At 37.9% G+C, this 17,676-nt stretch overlaps 1 protein-coding gene across 1 annotated transcript; it reads left to right on the plus strand.

The window, feature by feature from the left end:
- The first annotated feature begins 5,492 nt into the window (after positions 1 to 5,492).
- Positions 5,493 to 11,417, plus strand: LOC139960614 (uncharacterized). Its single transcript, XM_071959094.1, has 2 exons — positions 5,493 to 5,719; positions 9,943 to 11,417. Exon 2 carries the CDS (start codon positions 9,962 to 9,964, stop codon positions 11,126 to 11,128), a length of 1,167 nt encoding a protein of 388 aa, XP_071815195.1. The 5' UTR covers positions 5,493 to 5,719; positions 9,943 to 9,961; the 3' UTR covers positions 11,129 to 11,417.
- Positions 11,418 to 17,676: the final 6,259 nt, after the last annotated feature.

Consider the following 17,676-nt stretch of genomic DNA (forward strand, 5'->3'; position numbering starts at 1 on the left):
CCATATCATGAATGTGTCTAAATATACTCATTGTAGTCAGTACTCTAATGCCTTTCAATTGAGGTTTGGTTTTCAGCTTTCAATGTGCTATACACTTCATTTTGGTAAGCAGCAGCAGTAGCATGGGCGCAGGTCAGTGTTCGGTATTGGTGGGAACGTGTGTCTGTTCTCTGATACTATCTAAGCGGAGCGCGACATGGGTTCGCGCGTAGCGTACAAGGATATTTTTTGGCAAATATGCCTGAGATAACACTTCCCAGACCCAATTATGTTCCCAAACCTCCTTAAAAGAAGTTTTAGATCTCATGGCTTAGAATTTAGTTTGGGTAAAAACATGGGCGTCTGCTGAAAAGAAATCAGGGGAAGATAATCGAAGTAAACTTTTGTAGGGTCTGTTGCCCTCTCCCAGAATACAATTGTAGACTGCCGCAAACTTCAGGTAATTGAACTGAAAGTGGAAACACCGCAGGACGTGAAATTAGCTCAAAGTGCTAACACACAGTGTGAGTTGTTAACGATTGTTTTGTTCGCACTCAGTCCGTTTTGCTGACCATTACTTACCAGTCTCGTGTATAGATTATGTTTCATTTGACTGAATGTGTTAATACTTCAGCGGAGAAGTCACGCTTAACAGTGTCAATAGTAATAATTCTCGTCTTTATAGCATGTCATTTGCACAATGCTGGATCAAACTGCGCCAAAGTGCAATACAGGGGCATTTGAAACGCATCGTTTAGTCAAGACAAATGTTGGGACACTGTATATCATGTCCTCACCACTGGAAAGGTTGGTGGGGACTCGTCCCGCTGTCCCCGCCAGGATCTGCGCCCATGAGCAGTAGCAATAATGTCCTTCTCTAGAGTGAAGTAATAGGCAGCCGTACATATCACTACACTTGTTATCGGCAGGATCTAGCACATGGAGTTGAAGGATCTGCTGTATTTACTTCAAGGGCGCATTTTACAGCGCAGCATGGGTTCAATTGCTTTGGAAAATACAATGCATCGAAAAAGCGGAAAATATGTTTGTATTAAAGCCTTTGATACTTTCATGTGGCCTATGCCTTGTGAATAGTGGGAAGTTGTACGGTAACTCAAATTCCATACACAGTAACTCACATTACTGTACATGCACAGTAACTGTCTATGGTAACTTGCATTACAGTTTTCAGATGTACACTATTTTATTGGCACATCCATATGTTTTTTTTTTAAAGTTTTTAACTGATAAATTTCTACTTTGTATTGGGGATAAAAAATTAAAGACATAATTTTGTGTAACCTATACCTTGTGAGTACTCGACAGTTGTATTGTAACTCACATTCCATATACACAGTACTTCGCATACATACACACTAACTCACATTACAATATTCAGTCGCCCACATATTTTTTTAAGTTGAAATGACATAAAATTATCTTCACCAGTAATGATTGCCTATAGAAATGGTTTCCAGCGCTGAGCACCCATATGGACATGGAAGAAATTGTGAGGAAAAACTGTTTTCTTATATTTTAAACCACAAATTTCACTACAAACATGAATTTTACTGTACTTCCATGGAAGTTGCCTTTAGGTAGCACAACAGGGCACCGTCAAATTCGAACTGCTAAAAATTTAGTTTAAAATTGACGATTAAAGTAAACAAAAATTGGGAGAAATGATAACTGTATAAAAGAAAAAAAAATATTTATACCCTGGTCACTGCTTATATGTTATCAATAACTTTGATGAAGGAAACAAGTTCAGGTTTCCTCTATAACTTCGCGTAGCGGTTATAGTACATACGTAAGTGCACTGTCACACACTGAAGTTGCCGTGTTCGTGAAAAGTGATGTGGAAGTGAAACTGTAACCACTATTTCAGGGATGTGCTCACACTGGGCGGCACTGGGCGGCTGCGCCCAGCAGTTCTGGAAGCCGCCCAGCACAAACAGTATTTTAAACATTTCCGCCCGGCACTTTTTTGACGATAATTTAACAAATTTTACTTTAACCAAAATCTAGGAGAATACATGGCAAAGAATAGGAAAAATATCACCACCTAAGCATACTTCATGTGCAAAATTTGTCCAGTGGGAAGGGGGTACCCCACCCATGAGATCCCTCTCTCAGGGTGTGGATCACACTACCGCATAATCTGCCCGGTACTCAAATATTCCTGAGCACATCCCTGCTATTTGAATCTAATAATCTTTAAAGAACAGCCAAGACTGCCACGAAAGACCTCAATTTAGTATTATGAGACACTTCAGCATGCATGAAGTTAGAGAAAACGTTCCTAATTTAACTCTGCCAGTTTAACTCCGGACATAACATGTATAATTCTTTCTACTACTGGCGGAGTCTGGTCAAACCATCGATGAAATTACAGAGCAAATGGATAGAACTAAACCACTGAGCAATATCAGCGAGATCGTCATCACCCTAATCCATTTAAACTAAATTAATGGTGTTGCTATCAAGAATTTAGCGTACACCATCCCAACATGCCCCTCCCACAGTTATATACCCAGCTAGGCCTACTCTAGCAAAGGAGGATGTTGTCGTTATGAGAACCAATCTAAAATCTAAAAATCTAAAATTAGAGTTTCTGTTAATAGATCTGTACTAGGTATAAGTTACTCAAGTTTTTTTTTGTCATTCAAAACGTGATTTACCTTCGTCAGACTTCGATTTCTACCAGAAATTCGGTCGTCGACTGTTCTGTCAACACTAGACTTGCTTGGAAGACCGTGCAGTCCTGCTGTTATAAGTAATACTCTCACGGTATAGTACCCACTGTATTATATATCTTTCCTTTACGTAGTGTAACAACACAACAAGTCATGAACAATATAGTCAGAGTCTTAATTTACGGCTCTGAGTATAGTGTGTACGCCCCAGAAACACGTCGTGCTGTGGTGCACGCCCAACTTACATCATTCGTCCATCATTGTTTGTTTGGACAGGGTTAGTCGCAGTGAAAGTTAGATTTGCATATGTTAATTTGTATGTTTGTTTGTCATGGTAAATTGGTCAAAGTTTGGATTAATGAAAGTTTTTGCAACACTTAACGGTCAAGATGGTAACGTGATTATGATTTTGTTTGTTTTACGAGGGAACGTTACGATACAAACCATGCTTATAATATAGGCCTACTAGTTATAGTGCCTCGACTTGTTTAATTCGTTCTTCCCCATTCTGTTTCTACCCCTTCCTTTCCTCCACCCCTTCCCTTATTCCAATCACCGGCCCCTTATATATTTGTTACTTAGTCACTATGGTCAAAATGGGCCCACCTATATGAACATATAGTATTACAGTCAGTCTCAACTTAGCATGATAGTTTCGGATGGTGTTATGAGTTCACTTTACTAAGTATACAAGTGCAAGACTACATCCGTTGAACATTTCAAGAAAAGTGGGATCAATGCGATGAACAAATATTTTCTGTAATATTTAATTCATTGTGAAAGTCTGAAAATTTTACCTTCCAGTCGAAGAGTTTGCACTGGCAACCATTTTATACGACCAAAAATTGAAGAATGCATTTACCTATATGATCACAATTTGCAATAAGTTTGTTGCATTACAGAGGAAGGAGACAATATAAGCATTCAATCTTGTTTTGTTTAATAATGATTATGACGTGAGAGAAGATTGCAGAATAATTTTATTTGCAAATTGATGTTATATTTAGTAATGTGATGGCATTTGTTGTTTCCACAGGCTAAGTCACCACTTTGGCCTGGACCAATTTGTGGAACACCAAGAACAAGTTAAAATCATTAATCCAAGCTGCTTCACCTAGCAGGAGCAAATAAGTACGACTGGTCAAGAACTCTCAGTCTGACCAAGCTTTGAAGGAGAGATGGATAGGGAAATAGAATACCAGGGTGGAGATGGCAGGGAAATGCCTGTAGAACAGGAACATAACTATTTCCTTTTTTTGTTGTTGCTATTTTGCTATTTTGATAACTTCAGCCACTCCATCTCAAGAGGGTTTAGTCAAAGTTTACAACGTGAAGAAGAGTGTTGAAAATTTAAATTTAAATTCATGCAGTGTTAGTGAAAAAAACAACTGGTTATTGTGATGGTCGGTGGAAAGAAGTTTATCTGATGAACATAACACGTTTCGTCCTTAGTAAAACAAGTTTTTGTTGAGTATTTTGTTAACACTACAACTCGCATTTGGGGCACATGAGGTGCACGTTTCTTATAAATCATAGATACATTGGACTCAGGAACAATCATTCTATAACCAAAGGCACCATTATTTTAATTCATTGCAATGAAGTTTACCCTTTCAAACCTTGTTATGCAGACGGGTATACGTTATTGTAAGGCGTTCGCATTCGTCTTCATGGTCTTAAGCCTGGTTGCAACAATAATTTTCGTCCATGCATTAAATGCGTATTGCTTTGCAACTCAGTTGAGTTTCGCTCAGACTCATGCAGACCGACATGTGCCACGGTCCAGTATAATTACGAAAGTCTTATCGTGCATTTATGATTTATTGATTGGTTGCTTGCCAATTAGATGACCGACTGATTGACCTACGGATTACGGACCCGAAGCCACCCAATCCCCCCACCCACCTGATGGTTCTTAATATAACGACATTTTTAACACTATATTTATTACGTGGTACTCGATTTGTTTTCAGTAGCAAAATTATATTGGTGGCCCTGAACGTGAAATTTGACCTGAACTAAACTCATATTCACACACGCAAAGAGAAATGAACGAGTACACGGTCTACTGGGTGGATGACACATAAGCTATTATAGCCTCTTATCCTGACAACATGGCGGACATCTGCCTCTGAACTTTTCTACCGCGATGTTTTCCAAACCAGTCAAACTTAGAGAGACTTTTCCTCAGCTGCTTCAGCGAACAGTTCATTACTTGAATTCTCTAAAATTGTAACAATTAGATTCCTCCATTTTTGTACAATGAAGTTAATACATCGCCGGTTTGATTTCCTGCTAATGTCATCATTTTCAATTTCATTTTCATTAATCATCATTAATTTTCATTAATCATCGTTTTAATCAGAGTCTATTCCAATTGTTCATTGGATCAAAAGTTATAAAATTGCTTACAAAATTCTACCTGAGATCGAGGCTTAACGTATAAGTACTTAATATACTAACGGCTAAAGTAAATATAATGTTATGTTATTGTACCTTCCTTTTACCAGACATTTCCGTTCTTTGTGCGCTAATTCTTTCCAAGCGTAAACACGGAAAAAGCGTGACTGACATTTCCTGCATGTTTTGCAAAGAAAAGAAAAGAAATCGAGGATTTATATCTTTCGTTCAGTTGCATGTATAATTGAAGGTCTCCCTTCTCAAGCTCCTACGTTATATTTCAAACTAACTATATTATGTCAATCTCATTATGGGATTTCATATATATAGTTATAATCATATATACTTGCATGCATCAATATGTAATTTTACGATGCTGAAATGTGCATTGCAAATCACGAATATACCACGACGTAGTCGGTGATATACTAATACATAATACACGTACATAATACACGTCCATCTCGTGAAGCAGTTCACGTCACGAAAGTAATCAAATGCATTGAAAACTTAAGGTTATAAACTAGTTAATGGGATTTGACATAATTAGATATAGTAGCGATTGATATATAAGAGCAGGGAATCTGAAAAACAAGAAGCAGAATCGTTCTTGACTGAAAAGAAATTCCTACCAGTTTAAGGAAGTAAGTATAGACTTTATTTTATTACATTCAAGTTACTTATTTCATCACATTAATTTCTAATAACTTGCTAACAAATTTCTGAAACATGATGTGTTGTTTGTCATTCCAGTTATAAAGACTTTTAAGTTTTGTTTTTATTTTTCTAACATTCGTAAATGAAGGTGTAGTATTTAGTTCTATAAGCTTTCATGTATGCACGACAGTGTTTGTATTATTTTACTTAAAGTCGTGACTGTATAAGGCAGGTAATTTGTGTTGCAGACCGTAAAAAAAAAACATATTTTACAGTCAATGTTATATTTCAGCACCATTTGGGATTTATTTTTCTTATTACTATTTTTAGAAATAACTTATTATGATTTTCTAGATTTGAAGCTCATCAATATAGCGTAGAGCACTCAAATGACATTATGGTTCAAACGATACTCGATGTCATATCTATATCTATATTCGTATTGCTCACATTGTTAATACAAGTAATTTTAAGGGACTTGAAAGGGGAAATACCCGGGAATAATAATGATGATGATAATGATAAAAAAGTCTGGCAGGATTTCGTAGTATAGAAATTTTCGCGGAAAGTAGAAACAATACTTATTTCCACAGGAAATGTTAACCGGACATCAAGCACTCCGCGCCAAGGTATACAGAGGTCAATCAACCAATATATATATATATATATATATATATATATATATATATATATATATATATATATATATATATATATATATATATATATATATATATATATATATATATATAATATATATATATATAATATATAAATATAATATATATATATATTATATTTATATATATATATATATAACCCAGGGTAGCAATATGGTGTAATTTGTATATCTTGTGCTATATGTAATATATAAATATATATACAAAGACACGTTTATTTTAAGTATTACAGCTTCGGCCAGTAATTGTGTAGCCTGGGCGACTATTGGGGGGGGGGGGGGGTTACAGGGTGCAATTAGTACGGAGTTATTGTAAATTAAATAAAAATCTTTACCTTACCGAGTTTTAGCAACGAGTACTTAATTTACATATCCGTCAACCGAACCCCACCTCAGCTCGCCCTTCCCACCGCCACCCTGGTACGCCTCATTGCACAGTCGCTATAACATCATCACTTAGCGTGCTTTACAATACAGTCATTGATATCAGATACGGCTAACCTTTTTTAATTTTAGTTTGCAGACATCATTAAAGTGTCATGGGCATATCTCCTTTTCTTTATATCTGTTTTTTAACGTGATCCGTTCAATCATTCAAGCCAACTAGAGCTCTGTTTAAAATACTGAAAAGATTTAAACTATTTGACGAGAGTGAGTGAGAGAGACAAGAGGGGGAGGGGGGGGGGGTGGGACTGGAAGCTGTAGCGTTAAGTGTCAATTCCGTATGGCTGCCTAGCTTCTCGCAATTATCTAAATATGTGATAAATTTGTCTATAGATATAATTTCAAAAGATTTGGACTATTTTTAATATATTGGATCAACCAGAACAAAAAATTCAAAAGGTAACGTTGATGAACATGTCGATATAGATGAGACAGAATGTATTAACACTTAAAAACTAATGCACACTTGATAATCTTTCCAAATTTAGTGACCGAATTATGATATTTGCTTATCATGACAACTTTTTAAGTCGATTAAGGAAATTGTTTCGACAGGAGATCATTTTAATATCGCATAACAATGCAGTACATTAACGTGACTTGTTATGAATAAAAATATATGTAAGTAATGAGAAAAGCAAAGGCCAAAAAAAAATCAAAATGTTTCCAAATTTCGTGCTCAAGATTTATTTGATTGATTTTGTTAAGTAAATTGCGCAATAATTGGTGATTATCATACATGGACAACAAACAGCCGCGTAGCCAAGGGGAGGGGCGAAGGGGGCAGCCGCCCCCCCCCCCCTTGAGCATATTTTTTAAAATTTTTTTTAATGTTTTTATGATATCGCTAGTATTTTCAAAGAGAAAATGCTAAGATGCAACTCACAAGGCCTGGGAAGTGCCATTTCCAGCGATCTGGGAGGCCTTTTTTAGCCAAAATTATTTTCAACGCTTCGCGCCAACTTATGGTGGCGCTACGCTTAGATAGTTTGCAATGCCGAATCTACAGTTTCGCCCCTCCCTCGGCAAATTCCTGGCTACGCGCCTGACAACAAAATGCCTCTGTTGTTCCTTCAACTTCCAAATGTTGTATAACCGTGGTGAGGAGGGGGGGAGGAGAAAATAAATTCTGCGACATTTGTGTTATCATTTTATGTTGGTATAGTGTGTGATCAAGTGACTCTGCGTCATCACTAGACAGCCTACTTTAATTATGTATGTATAGTTTGTCCTCATCACATCAGTGCATATATTGAACTGTAAAGAAAAGAATGTTTCAGGTGTTGTCCAATCATGACGTCACAAATTATTACACAGTGTATATTTTAGATGCGAGGTGGACTAAGGTGTTTCTTTTAAAATTGAAAACAATATCCCTTTAAATTTACCCTGATGACAGTTGAATAATTTGAATAACAAATCAGGTATATCGATTTGGGTTTCTCACACAACAGTGATCACTGTATCGTTGAAACATTCCGACATTATCCGGTATAGGCATAATTTGATGGAATATAAGTCATATTAAACTTCAAGTCATAAAAAGGGGGGTGGGTAAGCTCTTATTCGATGAGATCATTCCCGAGATGATCCTTGGATTACAACGGAATTTATGGATACTGTGGTATGTTAGAATAAGGATAAGGATGAGTATGAGGATGAGGATGAGGATGAGGATGAGGATGAGGATGAGGATGAGGATGAGTATGAGGATGAGTATGAGGATGAGTATGAGTATGAGGATGAGGATGAGGATGAGAATGAGGAGGAGGAGGAGGATGAGTATGAGGATGAGGATGAGGATGAGTATGAGGATGAGTATGAGGAGGAGGAGGAGGAGGAGGATTAGTATGAGTATGAGGATGAGGATGAGTATGAGGATGAGTATGAGTATGAGGATGAGGATGAGGATGAGGATGAGTATGAGGATGAGGATGAGTATGAGGATGAGGATGGGATGAGGATGAGGATGAGGATGAGGATGAGGATTAGTATGAGTATGAGGATGAGGATGAGGATGAGGATGAGGATGAGGATGAGTATGAGTATGAGGATGAGGATGAGGATAAGGATCTGGATCTGGATCAGGATTAGGGTAATGATCAGGGTAATGATAAGGGTGATGATAATGGTATTGATAAGGGTAATTATGAGAATGATAAGAATTATGATGTGTGTACGTGCCAGGGGCGCCGAGACCCAGCTTGGTCCCGTATTGTTACCGGGCTTCTGTTTTAAATCGTCTTTTTCTTTACATAGGTAATAGATCCATGATATCAGCATGATATCATTTTAATACTGTTATCATGTAAAATGATAACAATATTATTATCTAATATCAGTCCCGGGACCGCCTAATTGACCACGGGTCAAGTGACTTGTAGCCTCTGATTCTCCTCTCGCCACATTAGCATTAGCCACCTCTGGCATGTTTATTTCGATTGCAAACACAACGTTGTTCTAACCGCGTTCCATACTCGGGACTTTACTTCACAATGCTTGATATCATATCATATTTTACTTCACTCAGAACGAGAAAATTACATTGCAATCAACTTATACCCCTATATATTTCACACAATGCTTATATTTCGCAAAAAGAGAACAAAGTGAACAACTAAAGATATTGCACCTTTTAAATTTCTGTTCTTCTGATATGTAAATTATAATACTCATAATGTATTCATGTCCACAGAAAAAGCATGGCCGTGTTTTGCGGAGACCGGTCAGAATGGATGCACAAAACACACACATATACACACACAGACATACATACATATATGCATATGTACAAATATATATATATATATATATATATATATATATATTAATATGGGACAATCCGCAAGTCAGCATAAAACTCAAATTCAAGTCAAGCAGTAAGTGCAATGGCAGGCTGTGTTTTTTGGATAAGATGTTGGTCCCATTACCGTGCGTCGCCACCCCCTATCGGCCACCCGTTCCGTAGCCAATGTTATGCCTTGAGACACGGCGGGGGCTAAATGTCGGCCAGATTTCTACAACAGCGTAGGTCTCTATTGAGCCATTGCTAATCATATCCATGTCTGACGAATTTTTTTTCCGTAGGATTTTATGTTTGCATAAGATGGATAACGATGTCACTACGTATGCACCTGGCAACACTGACCTTGGACCGTCATTGCAACTAGGAGGTTCTATTCCTGGCATTTTGCTCGGTTTGATATGTCTGCTTGGAATTACAACAAACGGTATTATTGTATATAGAGCGATACTTACCTACATTACAGCCGAGGAAAATATCCAAACAGCAGACGTTTATCTTTTTCACAAAGCTCTATTTGACCTTCTGCTCTTAATTGGAAGTCCGTTTTACGTCATCAGTGTTTGGAACGGTTACCAAATCTCATTATTTTCTTTCCAATGTCGTCTGCTCGTCTCAGCGGAATTCTTAGCGATTCTGTTGACAAATCACGTGATCGTTGCGATCGTTTTCGAACGTTACGGGAGACGTATTATGAAAAATGCCAAACCCATTGATTTGATGCCAAAAGATGCACACAGACATTTTCAAGCTAATACTCTATACTCGCTTTTACTCTGTGTAGGAATCGTCTTTGTTGCGGACGAGGTCACGTGGAGAAGTGTACAGTCTTGTGGGTATAATTGGCCTCCAGGACAAAATTATCACGCGATGGTTTTCTTACTTTTATTTGCCATTGTTTATTGCATTAGCTACTTTCTTTTCTTTCTGTGGGGCCTCGATCTCTTAAAACTGAAGTTTTCTAAATCTCCGAGAATGATTCAGCGACGAAGATCTCCGATATCTACCGAAGATAACCGTAGAGATAGAGTAGCATTACTTTCTCTTCTCATCCATTTTTGTTGTTGGACGCCGTTTTGGTGCTATCATCTTTACTTGGTTAAACACTACTATCGAGTGAGGCCGACCATTCATTTACCAGGTGGTTTCCATACCGACGAGCTATTTATATCCTCTTTGATGTATTTGTCTGCGTCAACTAACATTGTTCCGCCGGCCATATTTATCAAAGAGTGGTCTCCCTGGTTTTGGCTTAAGCCCCTCAACAGCCAGTCGAACGTGATTTCCCTCCAAGGCGGTCCTAGGACAGGCTTGAACAGGAACACAACAAACTCAAGGTCAAACGATGGATCTGGTAGACAAAATCATCAAAATGGCAGACCAAGCCACGTTAATACGCTTAGTGAAGTGATAGAACTTTCCCATGACTTTAGCAGTGGTCAAAGGTCAAAGCAAACTGTTGTAACTTAGCCGTCGTTTGTGTTGCCATCGCCGAATCTACCGTCCACTTCATCTTAGGATACGCTATTACGTGGATAATAAGTGAGAGAAAATCACAAATCATCACTCCCAAGCATGCTGGTAGATGTAGAAGGAGAAGATGGCGGGGTGGAGAATTTGAAGGAACCAATATAGTGACGGTTATGTCGTATAGGCTGTGTGGAGGCAAGAGAAGTGATGAAGGCATATACATGAGCCAGTGTGTGTCCAACAACTTCATGGAGACTGCTGCGGAAACGGACAAGATTGAACGCTTCGGACGTATGGGAAGCCATTTTAACATTTAATCGGGAATTTTAGATATCTAAAATTGTTTCTTATTTCAGATATCTGAAATTGAATTCGAGATATCTTAAATAGATTTCGAGATATCTGAAATTCTAATTCAGATATCTGAAATTGAATTCGAGATATCTTAAATAGATTTCGAGATATCTGAAATTGAATTCGAGATATCTAAAATAGATTTCGAGATATCTGAAATTCTAATTCAGATATCTGAAATTCAATTCGAGATATCTGAAATTGAATTCGAGATATCCGAAATTGAATTCGAGATATCTGAAATTCTATTTCAGATATCTGAAATTTAATTCGAGATATCTGAAATTGAATTCGAGATATCTGAAATTGAATTCAAGATATCTGCAATTCTAATTCGAGATATCTGAAATTGAATTCGAGATATCTGCAATTGAATTCGAGATATCTGAAATGCATATGAATAAATTTCCGATTAAATGTTAAAATGGCACGTATGGAAAGCCGTTTTAACATTTAATCGGGAAATTTCAGATATCTGTTATTGAATTCGAGATATCTGAAATTGAATTCGAGATATCTAAAATTCTATTTCAAATATCTGAAATTGAATTCGAGATATCTGATATTGAATTCGAGATATCTGAAAATGAATTCGAGATATCTGAAATTTTATTTCAGATATCTGAAATTGAATTCGAGATATCTGAAATTCAATTCGAGATATCTGAAATTCAATTCGAGATATCTGAAATTCTATTTCAGATATCTGAAATTGAATTCGAGATATCTGAAATTGAATTCGAGATATCTGAAATTGAATTCGAGATATCTCGAATTGAATTGGAGATATCTGAAATTCCCTGGTATTTCGAGATATCTGAAATTGATTTTAAGATATCTGCAATTATTTGTAGATATCTTAAATAAATTGGAGATATCTGTAATTTAATTGGAGATATCTGAAATTATTTCGAGATATCTGAAATTCCTTATTAAATGTTAAAACGGCTTTCCATACGGACGATGTCGAGTGACCTGTGATTCTGTCATATAAAGTAAATTAAAATAATTTATAAAGAAACATTAGGGGTGCCTACGACGACTTTGGGTAAGGTCATTATAATGAACGCATGGTTTATATGTAAGGAGCCAAACGTGAAGGGGGGGGGGGGGGCAAACTTTCTTTTTGCCTCTTCTGTTGGAGAGATGTCAATGGCGATCATCTGAATATGTTATATTATCATTTTATTTTAGTTTATATATTTTCGTAGGAGGAAAGGGGGTGTCTGGGTTGGGATGAGGTTTGAATGTAGCACTCTTAGGACCATCGGTTACGTCACTGATGATTATACATAGCACAATACTTGGGGTCAATAGGATGGATCAAACATATACAAATTGGGAAATAATAGGTGGGTTTTCCGAATAACATGTTACAAACCAATAATATGATCCTGGCATGCCTTTGATATATAGTAGTTTGATCTGAAATAAATATATTGGGGGGGGGGGGGGGGAATAGTAGTAGAGTGTTAGTTTATCACTATATCTTGGTTAAGACAACACTACATGGTGGCCGTCTATACACATGAGACTTATACAACAGTAACAAGCTGCACATACTGACTTAGAGTATGTAGCTGTGGGAACCTATAATAAACTGCATACAAGGGAAGGAACCTTCTAACACTCTTTGTATATCAGAGTTCGACGTTTAACTTGTTGAAGCCGCTGAATGTTACGTATGAATTATTCATATTCCATGCGCAGATCTCGGAGCAAATCATGCGCTGTATACTGGGATGGAAAGTTGGCAGGGAGCAAATTCTGCATTCGACATCGTGGTTTAACCGTCAATAACTGGTTTACAATCCATCCACTGTGCATGATCATGGTGTATGTTTTCATGTTGTCGCGAGTCGTATAGAATCCTATACCAACCGTAGTCTGCTACCACTCAGAAATGCTGTACACACTTTCCTTAATGTGCAACGTAATTATAGCTTGCTACACGTCCGAAACTATAACTCTAAACGTGTTGGGAAACTGCAGCTCAAGTGACAAAACTGACCAATAGCGTAAGAGACTTCCGCAATTAGGGAGAGGTAGGAAGGGGGTGCGGTGGGGTGAGCAAGTTGGGGCCCTTTCCCAGAAGAATTTTGTTGTTCAATAGGCCAAATTATCAGGCATGTTTTAGTAATCATGTAACGTCTGAAGTGAAGCTATATTTCATATCTATTCTGCAACAATAATTTCTTTATTTTTAACCTGCGCATAATCCTACGCATAATTATGCTAGCAACTATGAAATTGCCGCAAGGTGTCTCAGTAAATATGTTCTAATGTTGGGCAGTGTCGTGTATCTCATACAGATACAGCTATCGTGGTGTCAGTGTTCTGTTGAAGAATTTAACAGAATTTTTCTAGTCTGCATGATGCCGTGATACATACAAATCATTAAAGGATTTTATGTCACTGGATCCCTATTTTGAAGTCTTCATATTTGCTCTTTCCAAGTATAGTGAATAATAGAATACATTCTTCATCTCATACATATTTCTCCAGGGTCCATATTTGACTTCGAGGATGCAGCCCCCCTCCCCCCGCCTCGGCCCCTCTCTCTCCAGAACTGGATATATTACTTTAAAAGAATGAAATCGTAAAGCAATCACTGGCCGATGAAACTCCCCGCAATAGATCATGACCGTTTTACTATTCATATCATCGATTAATTGTTGATATCGTCAAATCATTTGATGATATTTTCAAATAATTGCTGATATCACCAATTATTTGCTGATATCACCAAATTATTGTTGATATTAATAATTCATTTGCTGATATCAACAGTTCATTTGCTGATATCAATAATTCATTTGCTGATATCAACAATTCCTTGATGATATCAGCAATTCAGTTGCTGATATCAGCAATTATTTGTTTGATAGAAAATCGACAGGGCGTACGCCTACATTCCCCAACGTGACGACGCCTCTGGTCCCTGGCCTGAAGGCCAAAATAGAAGTTCCGACGGATCGAAAACTGTATTTTTTATTTTCTTAAGGCAAGTGATGCCCAAGCAGTTTCATCGGATCTCGGTGTGGTTTTGGAGAGACCGTCAAAATGTGTACTAAAAAAGTTACTCTTCTCACACTCAAACCTGTGTCGGAGGCTCTGAAAAAAATAAGTTTATTAATAGGTCAGTAATATCACTGCAAATGGTCATGTTGATCCGTTGTCAGTTCTGTTAGCTTCAAAAGGACGTTACGCCTCATAGGCGTTGCTGTTTTCAGTCTCTCTACTTCTCCTCAAACCTGTAAAATCCGGGCAAGAACGGCCTGTGCTTCTTCCTTTACTGTCATTGGATTGACCAAAATGACGTAAGCTTAATATACATATCACTGAACTAGCGAGATCACCTTGTAAAACGGTCCAATGCGTACATTTGTACCTCAGAATTCGCGGTTTTGCTGTTGCGAATGTGGTGGCGCTCGTCTTCAATAGTAACAAAACCGTTCAATCGTTACACTTGAATTACTGATTTAAAATGAGTTGTTGGTATCAACAATAACATGTATTAGTGATATATGCATTTCATTTGTTGATATCATTAAATAATTTATAAAAATATAAATTATCGAATAAAAAGTAAAACGGCTTGCCATTCGCTTCGCCTATCCATTCGTCTTGATGAAGTATACATGATAATACAACCACACATGCACCTTACATCATACCGACCAGCGGCAAAGGAAAGCAATTGTAGACGAATTACTTCATATGTGACTATCGTCAAAGTTACTTTAATGTTCTTCTTCGGAACAACATAAAAAGCCCTTACACGGGATGTAAAATTAATTGTATGTCCATACGTGCGAAGGAACTACATACTCTTCCTATACACAAGATGTAAATATGATCTTATGTTCGTAGGAGCAACATGAACTACCATATATGATGAGCCTGTAACACCTATGTTATTTGTTGTTCGTAGGAACAACACACTTCCAATACACGAGGTGTAAAAGTTAATTAATGTTCGTATAGGAACAACAGAAACTTCTAATACACGTGAAGATTAAAAGGTTATTTTATGTTCGTCTGTTCGAAGAAACAACATGAACTTCACATTAAAGAATAGATACAAAAGACTACAATAGTCAGGCATGTAACAAAACATGAAAATCAAGTCTTTGGTCGCAATTTTCGGCAGCGTGAGTTTCATTTCACTATCGGCCATGAACTTTTGTGTAGATTAATTAACGCTGAAGACTGGAACGAGCCTTGACAAAAGACTGAAAGATATCTTGGGGGTTTTAAGGTAATACTAGATTATGAAAAAGTTAACATTGTGCAACGCTATAGTTTCAGGAACCCCGCGATCTATAGCATATGCAAATTAGTGCAGACAAAAAAATAGCGTTAGAGTACAATCAAAGGGCGCTATTACACTTTGCTTTATACTATCTCAGTTCATATGATTGGAAAATGTTTGCTAGGATATTAAACGGGCGCCCTCGGATTAAAACAATCTGTTTTGGGGGAAAAAGAAATAACTCCACTGTTTTGTGGCAAGCTATGATGATAAATGGACGGAAGTTGTCAGGCTTTATTTATTCATTTTTAGCTCAGAATGCACCATTAGACGTCCTATCTGTTTCTGAGGGAGGACCCCTTGATCAGTGGCGTAGCTACGGGGGGGCCTGGGGGGGCCGAGGCCCTCCCATGAAACCGGCTGGCCCCCCACTGGCCCCCCCACTGGGAATGTAAAAAAAAAAAAAAAAAAACATCAGTGCCATTCACTAAAATTTTTTGTTCAATAATTTGGGAAATAGAGTTACACAATTTTCTCGTCTGCATCTGGCAGAATAAGAATAATACAATATCTGTAGTAATCATGAGAATGGTCACACAGCATGGCATGGCAATGGTCGATGCGACGATTGCGACCATACACCACGAACCTTGTTGTGCTGCGCGATATCGATATCTACCAATACATCTAATCGGTCATCGATTGGCACAAAAACCCAGATTCTGATGACAGCTGCCTCAAGAAACCCAATAAATGGCCTAATTAGCACCGAGCCACCAATGTGAACCATTACCGAAACATCGATGCGTGTTAGTCTTCCATCCACAAGTCCACATGTGGGCATATCCTGCAAACCTACCGGTAGCCCACAGGGGTTTGAGTTGGAAAGAAGGCCTTGACACCTTGAAACGACAAATGATGCCAACCATAGGCGTGCGGGGGGGGGGGGGGCAGACTGCCCCCAAATTTCCAGAGGACAAGAAATTCGGGCAAAAGTCCTGAAAAATTCGGGCAGCCTAAGAGGAGAATTTTTTTTTTTCTCCTCTTAGGCTGCCCGAATTTTTCAGGACTTTTGCCCGAATTTCTTGTCCTCTGGAAATATATATATATATATATATATACAGTATATATATTCCGGGGGGAAAAGGGGGCACGCGCCCCTCCCACACTTTTCCTCAGGTTAAAAATGTGCCTTTTTTTCTACATAAAAATTGAGGTGCCTCAAGTTAGCAAGAGGCCAGGGAACCAGAATGAACACTCGGGAAGGGCCGTTTCCGGCCATCTGAGGGGTTTGTAAAACCAAAAATTTGCTAGTACGCTCCGCGCCAGCCGATGGTGGCGCTCCGCTCAGATAGTCGTGCATACAACTTTGCAAATCCTGGCTAAGCCCGTGACTTTTAACGAATTTCTGTGAGTCAAACTCAAAACATTTTCGAATGGAAAAAAATTGTCAAGATATTAACAAGAAAAAAAAAAAGATTCCTACATTAGCAACTAGCATGATTTCACCTCATTTTGTCTCAAAAGAAAACTTGTTCCTTGTTTCCCAATTTGCGCATTGGATATTGCAGTGCTAGTATGCATATTTTCTTTGATGGGGGGGGGGGGGGGGCGTTGATGGAGTGATGTGTATACACAAATAAGATAATACAATAAGAGTTATAAAGGGTACTGAATATAAGGCTGCATCATTCCAATCGAATTTCTGCAAAGTGCCCTTTGATGTCGGTGCCCCCCCCCCAGATTAAAAGTGCTTCCGCCGCCCTTGACCTGGATATCCCCGACATGAGTGTATAAAAGAAACATTTTCTTTTTCATGGATGGTGGGGGGGGGGGGAGTGCCTACAAGCCTAGAAGTACAGGTTTATCATATTCTTTGTTATATTTTATACTTTTTTGTGAGACAAATTGCAGTCTCACCCGACACAGCGACATTATC

Source organism: Apostichopus japonicus, chromosome 19 (assembly GCF_037975245.1).
Source record: "Apostichopus japonicus isolate 1M-3 chromosome 19, ASM3797524v1, whole genome shotgun sequence".
NCBI lineage: Eukaryota > Metazoa > Echinodermata > Holothuroidea > Aspidochirotida > Stichopodidae > Apostichopus > Apostichopus japonicus.

Bases quoted from the DNA above. Each gene is read 5' to 3' on its own strand.
- LOC139960614 (XM_071959094.1), top strand. From the start codon at position 9,962: ATGGATAACGATGTCACTACGTATGCACCTGGCAACACTGACCTTGGA.